Here is a 22986-nt window from a genome sequence, read left to right on the forward strand (position 1 = left end):
AATCAATGGTTGCCAAGCGAATTGCCATATATTTATTCTCCCCACCGCACCATTTCTGCCCCCCTGCTTCCTGCAAAAACTGGGAGTTACCATGTCTTCTCTTTCAGGCCTGAATTTCTTTCCTGGTCTTTCATGTAGAGAAAGATTCAGCAACGTAATCCATCGTGCCTACCAATTTTGTAATTCTAAATAAGGCAGTCCCTTCATTGATGCGCCTTCCATTATGGTAGTTTGTGTCCCATAGAGGTTCTGTAAATACTTGCAGCCATCTTCAGAATCCTGCTATATTTGGATCCATAATTCATTGTATTTGTCAGTCATTCTTTATTTTTCCCTTCTTTTTTTGGTCATTAGCAGCTGAATGTGGGAAAGCAGGGAATGTGTGTGTGTGTGTGTATATATATATATATAGCCATGTGATCCAGCAATCCCACTCCTGGGCATATATCCAGGAAAGACAAAAACCCTAATTCAAAAAGATACATGGACTCCAATGTTCATAGCAGTACTATTTACAAGAGCCAAGACATGGAAAAAACCTAAGTGTCCACCAACAGATGAATGACTAAGGAAGATGTGGAGTATATATACAATGGACTATCAGTAAGCCATAAAAAACAATGAGATAATGCCATTTTCAGCAACGTGGATAGACCTAGAGATTATCATACTAAGTGAAATAAATCAGATAGAGAAAAATATATAGGATATCACTTATATGTGGAATCTAAAAAGTAATACAAATGAACTAATTTACAAAACAGAAACAAACTCACAGACATAAAAAACAAGCTTATGGTTACTAAAAGGGAAAGGGGGGATAAATTAGGAGCATGGGATTAGCAGATAAACAACCACTGTGTATTAAATAGATAGACAACAAGGATTTACTGTATAGCACATGGAACTATACTCAGTATCTTATAATAACCTATAATGGAAAAGAACCTTAAAAAGAATCTGTAAAAGTACTGAATCACTTTGCTATACACCTAAAACTAACACAATATTGTAAATCAACTATAGTTCAATTTAAAAAAAAAAGTATCGTATTTCAAGAAAAAGAAGACATTAAAATAGTCTTTCTCTCCTTTTACCTCCTCAGTTGACGCATGCAGATTAAGGAGAAATAGCACACTAGATTGTGAGTTTACCATCGAAAAGTGATCGCTCCCTCCTTTAAAATATTGTGCTCTTAAACTACCTAACATTTATATTGGATGACCATTAAATCCCCTAGACCAATGAATTACATTAGATAAAATTTTACATTAGGTAATTGTAAGATTTTAATCTCTCTAAATTCTAAGGCATTTGAGAACATTCTGTTAAATTTTGTAGTTCATATGTTTAATATATGTAGTTCACGATGCCTAATGTAAAGCACTGTTAGATTCCTCATAAACATTTACTTAATGAACAAATTAAATACATGTATTTCTAACAACCACTATTTGATTAAAAATTAATTTCGTTGTGAATGTGGTTTTTAAGAGATTTCTTGCTCTCAACATCATGAAGCTGCATTTATCCATATATATTTTCTCCTCCTTTATCCATTTAATTATCAAAACTACTAAATTTAAGACTAATATTCAACCTTCATATTTAAAATTACATACTGTCTATTGGAAGAAGTATTCTAGATTACAATGATATTTCTTATCAAAAGAAAGCTAAGAAAGAGTGTGTTATAGAGAAAGACTACGATGAAAACTGAGTAGACAGTTCCATCAAATGGGTTCAGATTAAAACTTGGGTATACATTTTATAATTCGGCACATTGGTAAAATCAATCCTGAATAATTTGTTTTAAATTGAGGTGAAACTAAGATTAAAAATGGCATATCCTGGATCAACTACTTTTCTAGCCCTAAATTCTCAACTCAATATAAAATGTCCCTTGAATGTCATGACAGATCCTGGGCTGTCACAAAATGTCTTATGATAACAGAAAACATTGCTTAAGCACTTATTGGGCTGAGGGCGATGGAGAATGTTTTAATTACATGGTCTCATTTAATATTCAAAATAAAACTCTGATGTAGATAACCCACATCTTGTAATCGAAAAAAAAAAACTAAGGATAAAAGTGAGTAACTTGCTGAAGGTTATATTTTTTGTTGTTGGAGCTAGGACTGATATTCATATTTATTCTAGAATCAATAATTTTCACCAGTGTAATTTTCTAAACTAAACATTAGGGAAGAGGGAGTAATTATTTTTTAACTAATTATTTCTTAAACTTATTTTGGTCTAGAAAGTAGAATATTATAAAAAGTAAAATTAATAATATCAGTTTTAAAATTAGCCATGCTAGAAAACACTCCCATATTATTCTTGAGAGAAATCTGCCCATCTTAAATGGCAATTTGAGAATCTGTTTCAATGACTTTAGCCACAGCCTCAATAATCAAAGTTTCAAAAATATATCTTAGTAAACAACAAATAAATAATAAAAACTGCATGCACAAATATATATTCTTTAGAATTATTCATAAGTGAAAGTTTGAAAACATCCTAAATTTCTAATAATATGAATATTTTAAGTTAGTTATGGCATATAAACTCATAAATAGAACACTAAAGAGCATTTCAAAACTATTAAAATAGGGAAATAAAATGCATAAAGATTGAAAGGAAAGAAGCAAAACCATTGCTATTTCAAGATGACTTTACAATGTTGGCAGAAAACCCTAAGAAAACTGTTAAAAAACTATAAGAAATAATAAGCAAACTTAAGGTTGCAGAATATAAAGTCAATATATAGAATTCTTATACTTCAATAAGACAACTCAATTTTTTAAAAAAATTGACAAAAGAAAAAAAAAACTGACAAAGGAGTTGAACAGATATTTTACAAAAGAAGATCTAGAGATGACAAACAAGTGCACAAAAAGATTCTCAGCATCCTTGACCATCAGAGAAGCGCAAATTAAATCAATCATAGGAAGATACAGTCTATACACAACATAGCGGCTAATGTTAAAAAGACTGACGGCACTAAGTGTTGGTGAGGATGCAAAGCAAATGGGACTGTCACGTATGGCTTGTTGGAATGCAAAGTGGTCCAGCCACTTTGGAAAACACTGGGGTCGTATCTAATACAGTAATCTTATCAGACAACCCAGCAAGTCCACTCGTAGGTGTTTACTAAGAGAAAGGAAAACACATATCCTCACGAAGGTGCTTATGCAAGTACTCACAGCAGCATTATTCCTAACAGAAAATCTGGAAGCAACCCAAATATTTAAAAGATATAAATGTCTATTTTTTCTTGCTAATACTGCTTAACGAGTAACTATTTTCCAGGAAAACATCTCTATGGTCCTGTACCTCTGGTATGTAAACCTCTGCCACTCAGGAGGCTGCCAAGGTGCCCTGGGGCATCTCTTCCTCCTCTCCAGGCAAACAGCCATAATATAGTTCTCAACATCTCTCTAAATAGAGTTTGTCTTAACTGCCCTCCAATCTGGGGTCCCTGCTTCCACCCTGGCTCCCTTATAGTATATTCTCCATAGAGCAGCCATTCTGTAAAAACGTGTCTGATCACATCACTCTTTTGTTCAAAACCATCACAATGGCCTTCCCTCTCACTCTGAATAAAACCCCAATTTCTGCAGTAGCCTGTGGGACCTTATGTGATCAGTGCTCTGATCAGTACTCCCCCAAACCCATCTCATCTGGCAATGCCCCTTACTTGCTCCCTCACTCCATGAGAGCCATGGACACCTGTGTGCTTTTCCTCAAACATGCCACGCACATTCTCCCTCAGGGCCTCTGCAGGTGCTGTTCCTCTGTCTGGAATGCTCTTCTCCCAGGTGGCCCCCTTATTTACCTTTTTAAGGTTACTGCTCAAATAGCAACTGAAAAGTGAGAGCTTCCCTGACTGCCATGTTCAAAATAAACTCCTTCTCTGTGCCCTTCTTCCAACACTCCCATTCTTTTTGCTTCATTATTTATTTACTCTTAAAGTATCACCATCTGACATATTTATTTTCTTGATAATCTGACTGTAAACCACCCTCCACTTGTACTTGTAAGAGTACAAGCTCTAGGAAGCAGAGAACTTGGCTCTTTTGTTCACTGCCATTTACTCTAGTGTCTGTAACAGTGCCTGGTACACAGTAGGTGTTCATTAAATATTTGCTGAATAAACGGAATCGCCACATTGCGGACAGACCATTTGGCATCACCACTTCCGTCCCTGTCTACATACATGTTTAACCCCCCATGTATTTTCAGACGTACAAAACTGTTACTACACAACCAGAAGATAATGCTAACTTTGCATTACAGAACTTTCCATTTGCGAATTATTCTTACTAATGAGCATCAAAAACTGAAATAAAAAAGGTCAACCCACTTAAAGCATTCTGAAGTGCTTTAAGTGCTTCTCATGTTTTTCATTCTTTTCATTTTGCTTGGGGAAAATGTTCTCATATCACTTATCTGTTGAGAATCAGAACACACAGTTCATTTTAATGTCATGTATCTATGCTTTAGAAACTGATTAACTTTCCTGGAATGAAAAATGGATTTTGAATGATGACATACAAACCAGGTGAATAGCTATAGAAAGACTTTCCTATGCATCTTTACAATGATAAAACACAGACTAACAAATGAAGAACATGTGTTTCTACCTTACTCTGAACTGGGTATATCGCTGAAGTAAATAAATATTTGAAAATGTCTTCACCAAACACTTGTAACTTTCTATTGTTGCATGAGATAATTATTTAGTATGTAATTCATGTTTATAAAATATTTTTATCTCAGTAATATCTTCCTTTCACTAAGAAAATCACTTGAATTTATTTTAACTCAGCATCAGCTACGATTCTTGAATTTGAAAAATTCTGTGCTATTTTTCTCATATGAAAAGCCAGCATGACAAAATAATCTTTCTGAGGCCAAATAGAATGCTTTCATCATGGTATGAAGTAAGTATTATGGCTGTTATCCACCTACCTTTCAATCCATGTATCCATCACCAATCCATCTGCCAACAAACTCATTAATGTTTACACTGTATACATAATCTATTGAAATACCGTACATATTACTTTCACATTTATTGAAACACAAATTTTCGTGTGGATTTCTCAATTCTTCACACTCTACGAAATAACTGATAGTCTATCAATGTCAAAATTCAACAGAATGCAGTAACATTTTAAAAATGGAAATAGGAAACTCTACGAAGGTGGAAATGTGAAACTATGGTAAGCTGGAGGGCAAGGGGCCTAACTGCTTCGCAGAGTAACTGTATTTCTGTAATAATGTTAGTCTCACTATCCGTTGAAAAAGGAGAAATAACATTTCCTTCCATAAACTCATGATCTGCCCCTAGCTTATGCAATTAGCTTCCAAATGCATCCGCGCACGGGGAATGCAAAACCAAGTAATTCTCACCTGGAGTTCTTTCTGTTTTGGCATTTCTGACAGCATTCCCAAGAACCCTCTGCTAATTTAGAGTGTGTGTAAGTTAGCATCCGCATTCAACTCTCTTATACTCAATCATTCCTCTCTCCGGGGTCTGTTAGCCTCACTTGAATTCGTCACACTTGGACAGCTCAGACTAACATCATCTTTCATATTAAAACTCTCTTTTTCTCCCTTTGGTTAGCACTACCACCTGGTGACCCGGAGAGTGGATATTGAACTTCCGTCTAATCCTCTTCTTAATTAGGTGAAGCAGCTGAAACCTGTGCCTCCCTCCCTTTGGAGGCCAAAATCAACTGCACTGCAGGCCGTTCCCAGTTTAGGAAGGAAGAACTCAATCTGCGATTCAAACGTGGTCTGACTCCACAGGGCCCTGCGCTACATCTTAGCTTTGGAGTCGGCCTGCACTTGTATCTTTCAATAACATGAAACAGGCTTTGGCGCAGTGGCAACAGGTCAGGTTTTCCTAATCTGATGTTTTCTTACATCCCAAAGAGGGACGGCCTCTTCACTGCTGCTCCATTCCACGCGAGGACGTCTGAAGCGTTCCACACAGAACAGTTCAAATTGCACACCATCAAGGGAGAACGTCTTTATTTCAAGTCCTCTCCCAAGGCTTTCAGATTGGCCACATAAAGCAGAAGTGTGTGTTATCTTGAATTAATCACTCGCCTTCACTGTACAAAATGCTGGAGCTAAATTTCCTTTCTCCTCCCTTCTTCCCCAAACGATTGTCTCTTCAGATATAAAAATGGAATTTTCTATATTTTCATGGTAAGTAGAAATGAGTGTAAAATACCTATTTTCCATCATCTTTATTCTTGTGTCCTTATTAAGATAGCGTTGCTACCTTAGGTCAGTAACTACTGAAGGCCAAAATAGATTTTTATGAGTTCTGGGAGAAAAATATGAGCAGTTCTTTAGCACTGATTGGTTAGCATGGTGGTTAAGAAAGACTTTTATCAGAAAGGCCCCTCTGAATCTCTGTGCCAAGGTGGGAAATATCGTCACAAGATGACATAAAGCAGTAAGTAATCAATGTAAAACCTGCATTAATACCTATATATTCACATATTTCTCATTTTAAACATTTCCTTATAATTCATCAATAAAAATGAAAGGAGGCTTTTTTGAGAGCCAGGTTACATATACATAGTTCGTGGTGAAAATTGAGCTTTCACATTAACAGCTAAATGCCAGAGGATTCATTTAGTTTTCCACAGATTTGAGATGACCCCAAAACTCCTTGTTTTCTTCTTTCTTATCAATGACTCCTTGCTGAAAGAATCTATTTACTTATCTTTTCTTTTCTTCCCTTCATCTTTCTAAGTCTCTGATTCCTTCAAAGAGCATCACAGAATAACCACAAAAGCTAAAGATGCCTTTTTCTCGTAATTAGCACTTGCCCCAGGTAGCTCTACTGTTCCTGCCTACCTGCATTATCAATAGATTTACAAATTATTCCAGGTTGAGATGCCAGAATAGCTTGCAAGAAAATTCTGCCAAAACTACCAAACATCATAGAATTCAAGATGCACATGCGTGCTTAATATGTGCCAGTACGGTCATTTAGACATAAAAGTGTCCCCCGACTATATGAGAATCCTCCAGTAGCTTTCCATGCTTGGGAAGATTTCTAAGGCACCCAGATTCTGAGTTTTGTTTACAGCTATCAGATGGCATGTCTGAGATGGTAACATGCTTAATAACAGGATTAAAAAAAGGGTTTTGATACTTACAGCTGAATCCCTGATGTTCTGATTGTTGAATGATCAGCTCGTGACACGAGGATTCAAAGCAAAACCAGGCTCCCTGCTATTGAGGATGCTCACTCTGAAGCCTTTCAGCTTCAAAGGAGCACCTGCCTGTCTAGACTGAGGCCATAAATACCCTCTGGGCCTCAAAAGCACTGGATTTTACATCGCTGGGGGTGTCAGAATCACATGAAGTGCTTCATGGAATGAAGATTTCTAGGTAGTCGCGGGAACAGGCAATTTTAATAAAACATCGCAGGTGGCCTCTCAGCTCATACTCAAAGCATCACTGCGCCCGAATGGGCAGAACATTTCCAACAAGCAGCACGATGGATAACTCAAATTCGTGACAGGAGAAACACTAAGAGAATACCATCACAGGCCAGGACCCAGGCATCTAAGCTGAGAGGAGTATTCAGGTCTTTATGTTTTATGCTAAATGACACATATCTACTCAAATAAAGTTGGTAGTATAAATGACCATTTTGGAGGAAGCTCTCCTTAAGTAATGTAAATTATTTGTGAACAGAAAGGTATTTCAAATTCTTGGGAAGTTGAGAGAGATCCTCAAGAAATTCTTATGAAATCTCAGGCTTCAAAACAGTTAGAAAATCAAAAGAATCACAATTTTGTGTCAAATATGACCAGACGGTACTAACTACAATGTCAATTATGAATTTCTTAAACATTTGTGAGAAGTTAAAGAGCAGATATGTATTCATTCAAACAAGTTTGTACTTGCATTTGGAAATTTAGATTGTTTCTTCTTAAAATAGAATGGCTTATGCAAATCCACTTAACCTGCAAACAGCACCCGCACTTTCGTTAACTCCAGGGTGCAGGCCGTTTGCTATGAAAATGGATCAAACCTACAAAAAGATGTCAAAATATCTCTCTTCTGCTCTCTACTCAGCCAGCACTCTCAGACATTAGGCATTACTATTAAAACATTCTCACCTACAGAGCTGAAACACCAATTTGGCACCGGAAGGTGACAAATTTGCTTTTGATTGAATGCAGTACGATTTAAAAGTGTCCAAGAGAGTTCGCCGTCCTCAAGAGTCACAGGCCTGCCCTCAGTGCCTCAGGAGGTTTGTGCTTCTCAGAAGCACCTGGTGTGTCTGGTAGCTCCCCCGAAATCCTTACCCAAGGACAACATGTGTGACTGCACCCTCAAAAGCTTTCTAAATATAGCTCAAAGGAACACGTTACCTCATTCTCTAACCTTGAGCGTCCGCCTGCAGAAACAGGGTGGCTTGAAAATTCAGAGATATACTCTATCTAGCCTTTTCCTGGGTTATCACAGAAAGAAAGCAGAAGACTCCCAGCTCATTATAGTAAATGCCCTGAAAATGCTTTCAAACTATTTTTAACATTTACTGTGACAAAGTGTTGCATAAACTAAGACTAATTTAGAGGCCTTTTGGAGATGAATGTTTAAGTAATTGCATGCAGAAAGGTATAAAATGAGACGGCGTCAAGGTGACTTTTTTGTGTATCTCAAGAGGAGCCTTAGCTGATAGTGACAAATAGATCATTAAATCCCCAGCCTCACAGACGTGAGAAGTACTGTGATCTCCCGGGGATGGCCACAAAGCTCCTGAATGGACTCACCATGCGTCACTGCTCAGAGCATGGACAGCCCTGCCCTGGTCAGAAGGGCTGAAAGGGGGATGTCTATGAGCTAATTTCAAAAGCCTTTGGTCAATGGCAGAAAATTGGAAGCATACAGCCAACAATAAATCTTATTTTGCAATAAACAATTTTATCACGTTCAGGATTTCATACATATTTAATTGTAATCATTTTGCACACATGTTCTGATGGCTTAACAAAAGATAAATAAGAACATAATCACGCATGGATATTTCTCCCAAATGAGTCTAATATAAACCGCTAAAGAATCATCCTTCTCTCTCTGCCCACTGAGTACAATATAAAATCCACTTTAATCAGTATTCCCAGGATTCTATTATTAATAACTCTCATGATTCCATTATAAAATACAACTAAGGAAGAAAAATGTTTATGCTGAGATTATAGAGTACTTTTTTTTTTAAAGGTAGGAACTGAAGAAGGAATTCTGAAACTAAACAGTCCTTGTGAAATCAGAATTTATAAAGCAGTAGAGAGGGTCAGAGGGATCCGGGATCCTTAATTGGGTTTTGGATTAAGCACAGCGATGTTGGGGTGGAGTGCAGTAGTCCTGTTATCCCCATAACAGAGTGGGGAAATCAGGGCAAAATGTCCAGTTGCCAAGGTATTTCACATAAAAGGTTTCTAAGTCGTTCCTTCTCCATTTCCCCCACAAAAGGTCAGCACGTTACAGTCGAAACATTCAGCTATCAGCGTGGGAAAAGCTACTTCTCTTCATCTGGCCCGATTCAGTTTGCAGTCACTTTCTAGGCACATCGTGCTACTATTTTCCACAGTGAGGGAAGAAAGGATGAACACGTGTTTTGCAGGAGAAACTGTCAACAAGGTACACGGCAGCCACCAGAAGCTATAGAAGAACTTCTAATAAAAACCACGATGGAAGAAGTCCCACAAGGTGCAGATTAGCACCACTCAGTTTGCAAACATCATTAAGGCAATTTTAACGGTGCCGTTACCAGCTCTGAAAGTAGAGCTCAGAAACGAACCCCACGTATACAGGCAAGGTTGGGGCACGCTCCTAATCTGCTTCCTTATGAGCCATTCTATTTCCACTGAATTTCTAGTTTTCCTAACATATCTCAGAATTTATAAACTCTGAAACAAGTTGATAAAAAAGGTATTTACTAATTAATTTTTAACTTACAGAGTCATCAAAAATGTATTAAGTGCTACTGATGACTGCTCACCAGCACTCAGAGCACTTCTCAGTGTGATGTTCGCCACCTCCGGGTCCAGGTCCTTATGCTTGCTGTTAAAAAACACTAATATTTTAAAAGCGATAACTGCTATCTTATTTCGTAACAACATGTGCAAACTAAGTTGTAAGAATCTACTCTTGTTAAGGCTTTTCAGGTGATCGGGTTCTTAGTGGAATAGCCTAAACATAATTTTTAAAGATATGCTATTCAGGCTAAAAATATGTATTATGGCATTAATAATGCAATAAGTTGGCATGTGTTCTGCATAATTGAATTTTCCAGGAAACTGGTGACTAAATGAGTAAATGAGTGTGGTAACTGCCCAGGGCAAGGGTGATGATGATGATGAGAGTGATGATGATTGAGCTCTGGAACTCTTTTGGATATGAACAAATGTTCCAAGTCTTTTTCACGTGTTTTGACTATTTTTTAAGACGAAATATCAGACAGGTCCACAACCCAGTGACACACATTTTATAGCTCTTTAAAATCATACTCAGAGCATGTTAATAACGCTTTAAATGTCCAAATCCAGTGGTCATTATACTTCTTACTGCAAATCTTCCAAATTTCCAGTTTCTACCACATATTAAGCTAATAAATAACTTCAATAAGAGTTCTCACATTATCCAGCTGCCAATTCCACCCCTCAAATCTATTCTTTAACCCGTTTACTGCATGAGCAGTTGTGGGAACAGTTCTCTTGCCCTAAGTTCATCCTCCAGTTTACACTTTTTCCTGCTCTCGTCTTCTTACTTTTAAACCTTTCATGGGCCTCCATAACAAACTTTCATTCTTCTACTGTTATTTCCTGTATGCTGTCCTCCGTCATCTTTCCAGACTACGTTAATTCTTTACCTCCCAATGCATTCGTAGTATTTTATTCATAGCACTTACATACTGAATACAGTTAACTGTCTACACTGTATGGCCCCTGCTAGACTATACATTCATTGAAAACAAGAAATGCATCTTGTTCATTTTTGTATCTCCCAGTCTAGCAATGCTTCTCCAAAACCAAAAACAAACATGAACGCCCAAAAACAGCAACAACAAAGCGAGGCATTTTAGTCACTAACTTCAAAGTTCGAGTCATAACACAATGATATTTGCAAGGCAATCGATTAATTCCTTATTCCCAAGTAATGAAAATGAGAGCAGGTCAGTGCCGAAGCAGTGCCATTGGCCATAGAAGTGTATGCCACAAAAAATGAGGAAACGGTATGGCATTACCAGAACCCATGTACATAAAATTATAGCACTTAATTTAGGGACCTGAAAAAAATGGGAGAAATGACATGTTTTGGTATTGGAAAGCCCACATTTGAAAAGATGTTAATTCTTAAAAATTAACTTATAAATCCAGTGCATATTCAGTCATAACTACAGCAGGATTTTTTAATGGGCTTTGTCAAACTGACTCTAAAATCTCTTCTTAAGAGAAAATATGTAGGATTTTGAACAAGAACAAAAGAAAATGTCGTCAATCACAACATACTATAAAGCTAAACTAATTAGAGTGATATGGTACTAGTGCTGTAAAGAACACAGACCAATTAAGCAGGATTGAACCAATTTCCTAAGATATGAGCATTTGCATTAAGATAAAGATATCATTTCAAATCTGTGAATAAGAAAGGCCTTTTAAACAAATGGGATAAAATAATTGGTTATAAATGAACTACTGTTAAAAAAAATGAGACCACTCTTCTATTCTATAATAAAAACTAATTAAATAAGGAAAGGTTGAAGAGATAGATGTAAAAATAAAATAGCTTTCAAAGAAAAAAATGAAAGATTTTTTCAAAATCTTCAGATAAAGAAAATCTTCTATGGAAGTCAGAACCAGAGAAACAGAATGCTACAAAAGGGATAACTTAACAAATAAATTAAAAGCCGCTGAGATTATGAAATACACCACAAAGTAAAACAATAAATAAATAATAGTAAATAAAAGACATAGTATTGAGAGAAAATACTGTAAAATTGTATACAACAAAAAGGATTAATACCCCAAAACATCCAAAAGACATAGGAAAATGGAGTAGGAAAAATACCTCAACCATCTTCTATCAGATTTTTCTCTTTCTTTTTCTTTTAATCAGGTAACAATTCACAGAAGAAAACAAAATGCAAAAAGCAAATGTATAGGAAAAGGTGCACAAGTTAACCAGTTCTGTAACAACTTCAAAAAATTTATCTTTGCTGCTATACTGTCAAAAATGTCAAAGATGCATGTTCTTTTTTTATCATGGAGGGTTTGAGGGAATCAGACCCCCTTATACGTAGTTGATGAAGAGTTCAACTGGGCAAGCCTTTGGAATTCAATTTGTAATATTTATCAAAATGTTTATACTCTTTGAACCAAAAATTCCACTTCAAGAATCAATCCTATAAAAATACACTTACGTATGGAAAAAATGGAATAAAATGGAATAAAGCTCCTCAGACTTATTTTTATAAATGAGTCATATTCCCAACAGACAAGAGAAATGGGAAGGAATTTCATATAATGGGCAACAGGCTAGGCTGGGCTATTGTTTGGAGTTGAATGTCACCCCCCACCCCTCAATTAAAAGCCAGGCACCTTTAGCTAAGTGACTTAACCCCCTCACCCTCCATGTCTCAGCCATAGTAAACCTCGTGGCCATAGTAACCACACTCACTCCATGGATTTACTCAGAAAACTGAACAGGGCCGTTCACCGAAGTCTCAGTACAGTACCTGGAACATAAATTTTGATAAATATTTGCCATTCTTCTATTTTTTTATCTGTAAATAAGCCAAAAAGAGCATGATGTGTGTTTGGGAAACTGAAAGAAGGTTGGTAACAAAACTTTGAAACATTTACCTGAATACACTGAAATATGAATAACCCTTAACTCCAAGTAAGTATAGGGTATTTCCAAGTGCCGAATAAATCTAATTTTGTGTTTATTTACTTTCATGCTAACAGGAAAATTATCTCATGATCAGAAGCAAAACAGTTTAATGTATATTGAAAGAGATTTGCTTATTTTCCTGGCAAATTTGTATAAATGATAATGAAATTGTTTACTTCAAACGTTTAAGGCTTCCAAAATTATAACTGAAAGCTATGTTCTCTGTTAGTCAAGAAGAAACTTAATTTAAAAAAAAAATTCCTACACTGAAATTAAATGAAATATTTCATTAAAAATAACTTCTATCATTTCATACAGAGAGATCCCTTCCTTTCAATTTCCATCAGCCTTCTGTCTTTAGGATGTCAACTGCTTATTTGCTTTCTCACCATCATTTCAAATCTGTAAGTATTCACACGAACTACCATTTTAAAGCCCCTCGATTTTTCTAGATCTCCTGGCTCTTTTTATATATAAATGAAATGCAGCATGGTTCTATAGCCAGACCACTTGGACAAAGCCCTGACTCTGTCAATTACTAGCTGTGTGATGTTAGGCAAATTACTTGACCTCTCTGAGCCTCCATTTCCTCATCAATATGATGGGAATAATAATACATATCTATTTATAAGGTTGTGGTGAGAATTAAACAAATTACTACATGTCAAACAGAACAGTGTCTAGAATCTTATGTTTAACTAGCTACTGATAAACTAGTTCTCTTCTAGTTCCCTAAACTTTCCTTGTGGAACTCAACATAGCCTTCTTTTTCCTGCTTCTCTATCAGTGCAGTGTTACATTAAGTACACTCTCTAACTGGCTTTCTGCACTCTCTAAACTTCTATGTCAAAATAATCTTCATGGCATACCTCCTGCTTTCTTCAAAGTCTTCACAGCTTTCTTAATCATTACCCCATGTAGCAGTAGCTCAGTAGGACTTCCTCCCCCTCTAATATTTCTAAATTTTTCCCAGTAACATCAGATCATTACAATTAAAACTATATTTGCAGATACTAATTACCATATATAAAATAGATAAATAAGTTTATACTGTATAGCACAGGGAACCATATTCATTATCTTGTAGCAACTTACGGTTAAAAAGAATATGAAACAGAATATATGTAAATTCCTATAGGACTGAAGCACTATGCTGTACACCAGAAATTGACACAGCATAGTAAATTGACTATACTTCAATAAAAATGTATTTTAAAAAATTAAAACTATCCTTGGGTGTGAGGCAATACAAAATATTAAAAGGATTGAGTTTATTTCACTATTTAGTCTCAAGATTGAGTAAAATAGCTTGGGTTTATGATTAACATTATTTTAAAGGAATAACTATTTAATGACTAGTCAAAGGAGTAACTAACTTTAACATTATAAATCTAACTATGAAATAGCATGAAAAATACTACAACTATTACTCTAACTTCTGCTACAAGATTGATATATATTTTGTCCAGAACAGCTTTACCCAGCGGAATATTTATTTCTGTCTTGCAGCACAAGCTTTTCGTAATGAATCACATTCAAAAATACATTAAAAAAAGATGGACTAGTATATGTCAGGAAAAAAAATTGCTGATGCTGGAAGGTATTTTTCATCAAAAATTAAATATGGCACAATGGTCATTTTGTAGAGTTCATTAATGAAATTGGAAAGAGATTATTAATCTCGAGTGTTACATTGAACTTGCAGCGAAAATTGATCAAGCTTCCCCTGACTCAGAAATGCCCCGTGGCTACTATTGATCAAGAGTTTGGGACACGGATTACAATTCATATCCAAACACAAAGAACGTGAGATAGAAACTATTTTTAAAAGAGTTCTTCTTTAAAACATATATATTATTTAGCTTAACAGAGGAAGCTTTATGGGCATGAGTTTTATTGTGGAAATCCACAGGAAAACATACCTGGCGAGGCTGAAGGCATCGTCGATCAGACCTGCTCGGTTACTGACAGAGAGAACCTATGAGGTCAATCAGAATACAAAAATGGAATCACTTAGAATTAAAATGGCAGGTGTCCCCATGTCAAAACCGATCTTTGACGAGTAAATCCAGCTTACCTCATGGTTCCTGATTAATTGATCAATTAATAATCTCCAATTCCTTAAATCATAGTTGACTCTAAAATAGCCTGTTTGATTGATGTTCCCCAGCAACCAGCTTCCTTTGTCCAAAGAAGTTATTCTGTGATGCTCTGAAAACAGCATTTTGGGGAGTAAAACAGATTTAAAACGTTAAGGGTTAACATGGTATGAAGTATGTTTTCTTAATACCAGATATCACAACACCAAAAACTGAAAAAGGACACCATGCTAAATTTCTAATTGAAGTCTACTATTCAATCAGTCACTGTATCTAGAATTTGCTAGAGAACCTTTCAAATAGGTCACTTGTTATTACTCAATTGTTTTCTTATAATTAACATATTTGTTCTTGATAAAAGCTTATTACCTATACACAATTTTCTTTCTGAAGATAAATGTGACCAAGAAACCTACTTCTGCATTCATTTGGCTTCTGGTATATGTAGAGATTGTGTATCTATCGGAGGTTAGAATAAGAGGAGGCTTTAGATGCATAATCTACTTATTTTACTCAGTAAGAAAGTGGTTAAAACAATAGGGTTCATCTATTTGAAAGTCACTGTTATTTCTCACCTTCTTCCTTGGAAGGACTGATAAATAACAGACTTTCCAGCATCATCAATAATGCTGGGCAAAGAAACCTCATCCGCTTTAGACTCTAATATTTCTACATATAATTAAAGCAAATATAATAAATTCTGCTTATTGGAATCACTTTGGAAAATGGTAAGTTGATTATGTTCTCTGGCTAATTCAATTAAAGGAAGCCAGTAAAAGCAATCTTACAACGTACAATGTTAACCCCTTCAAATACGGTACAGATGGAGAACTCAGTCACTTCTAATGTCAGCCTTTATTGACTTCCCACAACCACAGTTTACAATTCTAATCACTTTAGAATTTTGTTGCTGATGTCCTCAGGACTCATGCTTCATAGAAGCTGCATAAGTATGAGGTTTACTTAAAATTTATATTTTACACACACACACATCGGTCTATCAAATGTTCACAAGGACTCAAAGCCAGAAAATGCATCAGGGAAGCCATCTGTGTCATTTCTGAGTAAGACCCCAGTCTCTAATTCTCATTCTCTTATCAAAGTATTTACACATCAGACTGCAAAACAAATTTTATTTACACATTAGACTACAAAACAAGTTTTATTTCTATTTTTGAAACACTGAATTTACAGAGTACCCTCGCTCAAGTGGAAACCATACAGGAAAAGGTTATGCCACAAAAATGACTGGATGATCATTAATGGTTATTCATTGCTCTGGTCTGGAACAGGGTGGGCCAGCTTATCCAATGCATGGTACATATTATCAATTTTCAAAAACGTGCAGGAAAAAAATACTTAAATATAAACGTATATGGAACACCGAAATCTAATCTTTAAAGTTTCAAATAGCACGTCCACTTCTTCAGCACTCTGATAAAGCTCATCTGTTAGAAGAGATAGAGAAACGAGGCTCAGAAAGGTTAACTGAACCGTCTGCCAAGCTGGAGATGGTGCATCTCGGGTCTCCTGCCTCCCATGTCCTTCTTACACGTTATACTCTATTGACACAAGATGGTATAACACATTTACTGTAATAAAATACATCCTTATATTGACTTGAAAAGGGAGGAAATGGCATGGGAAACCAGGATTAGAGCAAGAGTGGGAAAGCTGAATCCTTGTACCACTTGGCCTGTACGTGATGTCTGAAATTTGGCCATTGAGTCTCTTTGTTCTCAATGTCCTTACCTATAACCTAAAGGCCAGCTAACGGCATTTAGGGTCCCTTCCATTCCTATAATTCAGTGGAAGAAGGGGTTATTTTTCTTAGTTTGAGACTTTTACCCAGCTAAATCTGTGGTAATAAGGAAAAGTAATCTGACAGATATAACTCTGAAATATTAATAGCTTCCCAAATTTCTGATACTTTGTATTTATATATTTTTTTCAAAAATATAATGGGTTTATCCATACAATTTATGTGAAGCTTTAGAATATCCCATTTTGCACATGTAAAAATAAAAACAAATAATTTTTTAAAATATGACATTTTAAAAACTGAAACTCATAAAGATTTTAATTAATCATGTCTGCCTTTACCAAAAAAAAATTAAGATTGAAATATTGATGATATTATTTCTTTTTTAATAACTCTGTCTTCAAGAATGATAAAATTTTTTATAACAATATATATTTAAATTACTTTTGAATTCACTTGGGTTAAGAATAAGTTCGATCATCTAAGAAGTGGGTTTTTTTTTTTAAGAAATTACAATATTAAAGCACTGAGTTTAGTATATGAACACATGATTTGACTTGTTACAGCACTGAAATGCTCATGGTCTCCTATGATATTAAATCTATTTTTTAAAATTACTTTCAGCTGACATTTTAGATAGCTTAGAACGACTTAACTTCACGTGACACCCTCGGCTCTAGTTTTTAAACTCCCTGAATTTAACAAATTATGGGCAGAATAGAGACCAATTAATACAGGAAAGCAATCCCTACACCTTCTATGTCATCTGAGAAGAAAAAGAAAGGCAGGAATCTATTGTTTTTAAGTATGCTGTTATTAAATTAATAACTAAAACCTGAAGGTTATTACTGTTCATGAATATTTTTATGCCTTTGGTATAAATGAAATCTTTGGAGGAATGATTCTCTGAAAGATTTTGTAATAGATTTTTAAATATCTTTTTCATTCTAGTTAATTATATCTCCAAAATGTTCTCCAAATTAACTAATGGCAGGCAATGAATTTTAAAGAGCTCTTTTCCAGTGGCCTAATGAGGTACAGTATACGATGAGTACCACAGTAAAAAGTATGGAAGCTGTATTTCGGGTGTCAGTAATAACAATTAAAATTTGTATTTAGAATGTAAAATGGCACAAGACATAGACTCTATCAAGGCACAGGGTAGTTGGCATTTTATAATATGCTATGTTTTTATGTTCTCTACTTTCTTTAGGAATAAAAAGAGAAAGGAGATTAGATCTTTCTACTCAATGTTGACTACTCTGGTTGTAGAAGAGTCAAAATTTAAAACAACAAAAAAATCAACCAGGGTAACAAGTCTAACAATGTGAAACAGACTCAGGTATGACACCTGTTGATTTTCTCACTGGACTCTTGCGAGAATCAAATTAGATAACAAATTATTTAATGTTCTGTGGAAACTACAGAGAACCCAGAGAACCGTGTGTGTGTGTGTGTCCAATGGCAAAGTGTTGAGTAACTGACAGATCTGCAAAGTAACTTTTAAAGTATTAAAATCTTACATGTATGTGTGTGTGTGTGTGTGTTAGAGAAAATAAACTTAGAAAAGAAAAATCATGCTCCTAAAACACTATGAGCAAGTTATTTCTCGAGCTTTAATTCCCTCATTTGTAACATGGGGAAAATTTTAATACTCACCTTAAAGGTTTGTGAGTTTCATATGAGCCAATGCTTAAGGAAAGTATTATGCTATTTTTAATGTTTACTTCTAATTGTCAGCATCAATTTCCCTTTTATTTTGAGTCTCTTCTTTCCTAACATTTGGCAGTAAATGTATTCCCTTCCATTGCACATGAATTAACATCCAGTCAACACACAGGCTACTGTATTTATAAATGTCTGCATACTCAGCATTTTCATAGTGAAAACAAAAGAGGTGAGTCCTTGGGAGAGGGTAGAGCTCAGTGGTAGAGGGCATGCTTAGCATGCAGGAGGTCCTGGGTTCAATCCCCAGTACCTCCATTTTAAAATAAATAAATAAAAGAGACAAATCCTTCTACCTGTTTCCAATAACTTAAAAAGTGGTTTTAAAACTATTTTAAGACTAAAATGATCTGTGCCTTCACTTGGAATTAATTAGATATTCATCTGAAGGGTTTAAAAAATTGAAGTGTCAAGAGAATATAATAATTCAAATCAAATTCATACTTTATATTGTTCACCAATGGCTTGACCTTAGTTTCATGTGACATCAAATCAATATTGCTGATAATGAAAAATTACAAGAACATTGATCTGATTGTTATAATTAAAAGGTCGAAAGTTTTAGATATATTTATAAGAATTGACTAGAATATTTTTTACTGCTTCTATGAAGAAACATTTTTTCATTGATATTAGTTGACTGTATTTTGAAAAAAAGAAGTAACAACATCTAAAAGGAGACAGATTTTGCAATCTTTTTTTTCCCCCCTAATCTTTGCCTGGTGTCAGTTTTTTATTTGTCATCAGAATGAAGGAGTTCAAGACAAAACTAAATGTATCTAGAATGTGACTAAACAGGGAAATTAGAAAAGTTGCCTTTCTTTTAGGTCCCTCGTGGAAACTTCTTCCAGAGTTACATATTTATAAAGTTTTCAAGAAACATTTACTCAGTATGGGCATTCCCTACAAAAGCCTTAAAATTTCAACTGGGACAATGTTTTATCAACCAGAAGGCTCTACTATGATTGAATAGAAAGTGACACATAGCACTCTGTAGGCTGCACCGTGCACAACTTTGGGGTGAGGGAATGTAGAGTTAATATCATAGTTGATATAAATAGCAGCTCCCAGAGTGATGCTCTGCACAAACTATGCAGCTGTGTACGCCAACCAAGGTATTTCCATAGGTGACGTCTTAGGCATACAAATGGTTTGCAATAGCGTGCTGTTATTATTTCTGATTAATAATAAAAGACTATAAATAAGAACAACTTCTCACAAACAACCTGCGGCTATTGGTCAAGAAAAGCCACGAGAGTAATTACCTGTAATGAAGTATAATCTGCCAAAAATACCAAATCGCTATGCTGTACGCCTGAAACTAATTTAATACTGTGAATCAACTTATATTCAAATTATAGTTCACTTAAAAAAAGGGACAAAGACAAGCCATGATACTGTTCTAGACGCTCTGTGTAAAGTAGGAGGATGCCATGAATGACAGCATAGAAGAGACAAGGGAACTAGAGGAGACGGACGTGGGGAAAGCACCCAAGAAGAATCAGGCTTGCCCTGAACCCCTGCACGGTCTAAAAGTGGACGTTGGGGCTGATCCCGACATTGGATCAGCATCTTTGCTCTCTTCCAATTTCCCATTCCTATAAACTGTTCTGTGTTATGTTCCTAGCAATCCCACAGAGGGATGGCTTCATTCTAATAATGGGATCATTACAATAACAACTCATTGCTCTTGCTCTTCATTTCATAATAAATTATACAGATAAATAAAACAACTACGTGGAGGTAAAAGAGAAGTATAAAGACAAATAATACAGTCAGTGTGAATTTCGAATTATGATATAAATACTAACTCGAAGAAATGAAAGGAATGGATTATAATAAGCAATTTAAAAGGAGAAACAGCAACACAGTAAGCATGTCAATGTATCGCTACGTTACATGTGTATGTTTTATACTTCATGTGTATAAATGAAAGCACGTATTTTTATAATATGTAATCATATGTTAAAAATACAATAAAATTACAAAAAAAATACAATGAAAATTTAAATAAAAAGTCAACTTTTTTACAAAAAACAAGAGTTTATATTTCTGGTAAGACTAGATTCTGCTGTAAGAACTTCTTCTTATGTGTGTATGTATTTTGAGCACCTGTATCTCCCTAATAATAGCAAGACTGAGGGGAAGAAATAATACTTTTGTTATTTATTTATACCTCACGTTATTTCAAAAAAAGATCAGTGGCTGTTTAAAACGATGCTCACAAAATAGCAAGAAGACATCAATTAGCACAATGTTAGAAAAGAGTAGGAAAAACAAAATGTGGACATACTTGACTATTTAAATCTAAATGAAACGATACATAAAAGATGATAATTAGCTTTTTTCTTCAATTCAAAGGAAAACAGAAATAAAGGAGACCTGTTCCACACTGTAGCATGAAGAATTGAGATTGGATTCAAGAAATAGCTTTCTGACAGTGAATCGAAATAGGTCACTACCTTATTTGAAGATACTTAGAAACAGAATAGAATCTCATCTTTCTCTGCTCCTTGAGCGTTAACCCTGCCCAAGGGATGGTTTGATGACCCACCAAGGCCTCTCCCTTCTGGCCTTATAATTATCTAATTCTATGGAGAATATTGCCTCGCCCATTCTTTAAACAGCCAGTCTGGTAAAGAAAAGATGGCCGGAAAACAGAATTAAAAGTGTGGCCTGAGTTTCAGTATCTGGCATACTGTTGTACTGGCAGTTATGATTATAATTTAATCACACTTGGAATTATTACATGATACAGTTTAAAGCAGTTAAAATTGGTGCTACAAACTCTTAGGTTCAAATTTTCTCTTTACCATACAAGACACAAATAAATTTAACAATTGTACCAGCAGACTGAAATCAGACTGTGTAGAAACTATACTATGATAGTTTAACTTCATAGAAGTGATTCTTCTATATTCTCTTTGTAATTTGTCTTTATTCACATTTTTATAACAGCTGAAACCAGAGCGTAAGTTGCTAAACAAGTACCTGGACCCAAATAGTTCCTCGGAGGAGAATATATATTTTACCTGATTTGTTGGACACCCAAATAATTGCTTCTGAAGACACATGGCTTCTATTTCCTACCACAATAGTTAATGGAATCTGCCACAGGTAACTGCAAAATAAAAGAGAAACTTTGAGAATAAAAATGGTTATAACGAATTAACAAATTCCATTTCCCATCCACCTTCCGGGTGATTTTTATTATTCTCTTTAGAAGAATTTTTTAAATTCCCCAGTCATAAATGTAAGCGAATAAGTCAAGATGAATTCACTAGTTCAATGCCACTAAGCAGACCTGGTCTCTAAGAGTTTTAATTTCAATACAAAAGGGGGACTACCAACAAAACAGTTTATCTTGAGGGGAAAAAAAGGAGATTTACATTTTGCATTAGGAATAAAAAGTAGCTAAAATCTATAAATCTGAGCCACATCATCTATTGATTAAAGTCTCAAAATAACTCCTTTCTACTTGATTCTATATTAGATTAATGCACATTTCAGTGGTTTCATGTATTTGCATTTCAACATGCTCCTTACTTATTTGTCTAACTGTTCTTAAGAAACACTTCTGCAGTATTTATAGAAAGGTAAATGCAGCACACCTAAAGTTAGTCAACAAGGCAGAAACAAAAAGCAAAACTAACCAGATCCCCCCAAATCCAGATCAACACAAAGAACACGGTGAGACACACTTAATGCTTTGTTTTCTGAAATGGAATTTCCAACCTGATGTGTGAAACCATCCACCAATGGGCAGGGATCTGTCATGAGTCTTGGTTATCAAGGAGAAGCATTTTCTAGAATTAGACTTTTATAGGATTTAAAATTCGAGGCCTAAACTTGTACATGAAGTAATATCAATCTAGTCTCAAATGAGTTGCCAGAGATAAGCTGGATCATCTTACAATAAAATCCAGTGACTACATTTTGTTTCCATGAAACGCAGCCAGATTATGTTGACCCATCTTTACACCATTAGCAACAGGAACAGCCAACAATACGCAGTATGTGAAAAATATTTTTGATTTGAAAAAATGTAAAAAGGGATGCCATATGAACTCCATAACTGTCAGAGTGAAGGAAGAATTAAGAATTTTTCAGGGAACATGTCTGGGTTGTAGACCTAAAAATAGAAATGAACATTCTGTTTTTCCTTTGGTGAGGTCAGAGGGGAGGACATCTCCAAATTTGTCATATGGAATTTGATTATTTTATCATTTCATGTTTCCCAGTCACAATAAACAGAATTTAGTAATAATAAAAAACCCAAAAGGAAAATTGGAAGAAATTCTTAGTTTTATACCAAGTGCTATCTCCAACATGGAAAGTTAAAATAGTATGTTTAAGATTCTGAATCTTAAGAGTATACGGCTGTACTTAATCAGAGATACATCTTTGAGTACCAGCTATGTGGAGACCTTATGCTGTGCTGCAATGAACTGCACACAACCG

General features: G+C 35.2%; 1 protein-coding gene across 1 annotated transcript in view; it reads right to left on the reverse strand.

Moving 5' to 3' along the window:
• The window catches only part of TRHDE (thyrotropin releasing hormone degrading enzyme), a 331294-nt gene that overhangs the window by 51721 nt on the left and 256587 nt on the right, over positions 1-22986 (reverse strand). Inside the window, exons 10-12 of the mRNA XM_074375395.1 lie at positions 21558-21646; positions 15017-15150; positions 14862-14917 (exon numbers count right to left, since the gene is read on the reverse strand). Of these exons, the coding sequence (XP_074231496.1) occupies positions 14862-14917; positions 15017-15150; positions 21558-21646 (279 nt within the window). The remainder of the gene's footprint in view (positions 1-14861; positions 14918-15016; positions 15151-21557; positions 21647-22986) is intronic.

Source organism: Camelus bactrianus, chromosome 12, assembly GCF_048773025.1.
Source record: "Camelus bactrianus isolate YW-2024 breed Bactrian camel chromosome 12, ASM4877302v1, whole genome shotgun sequence".
Classification (NCBI taxonomy): domain Eukaryota; kingdom Metazoa; phylum Chordata; class Mammalia; order Artiodactyla; family Camelidae; genus Camelus; species Camelus bactrianus.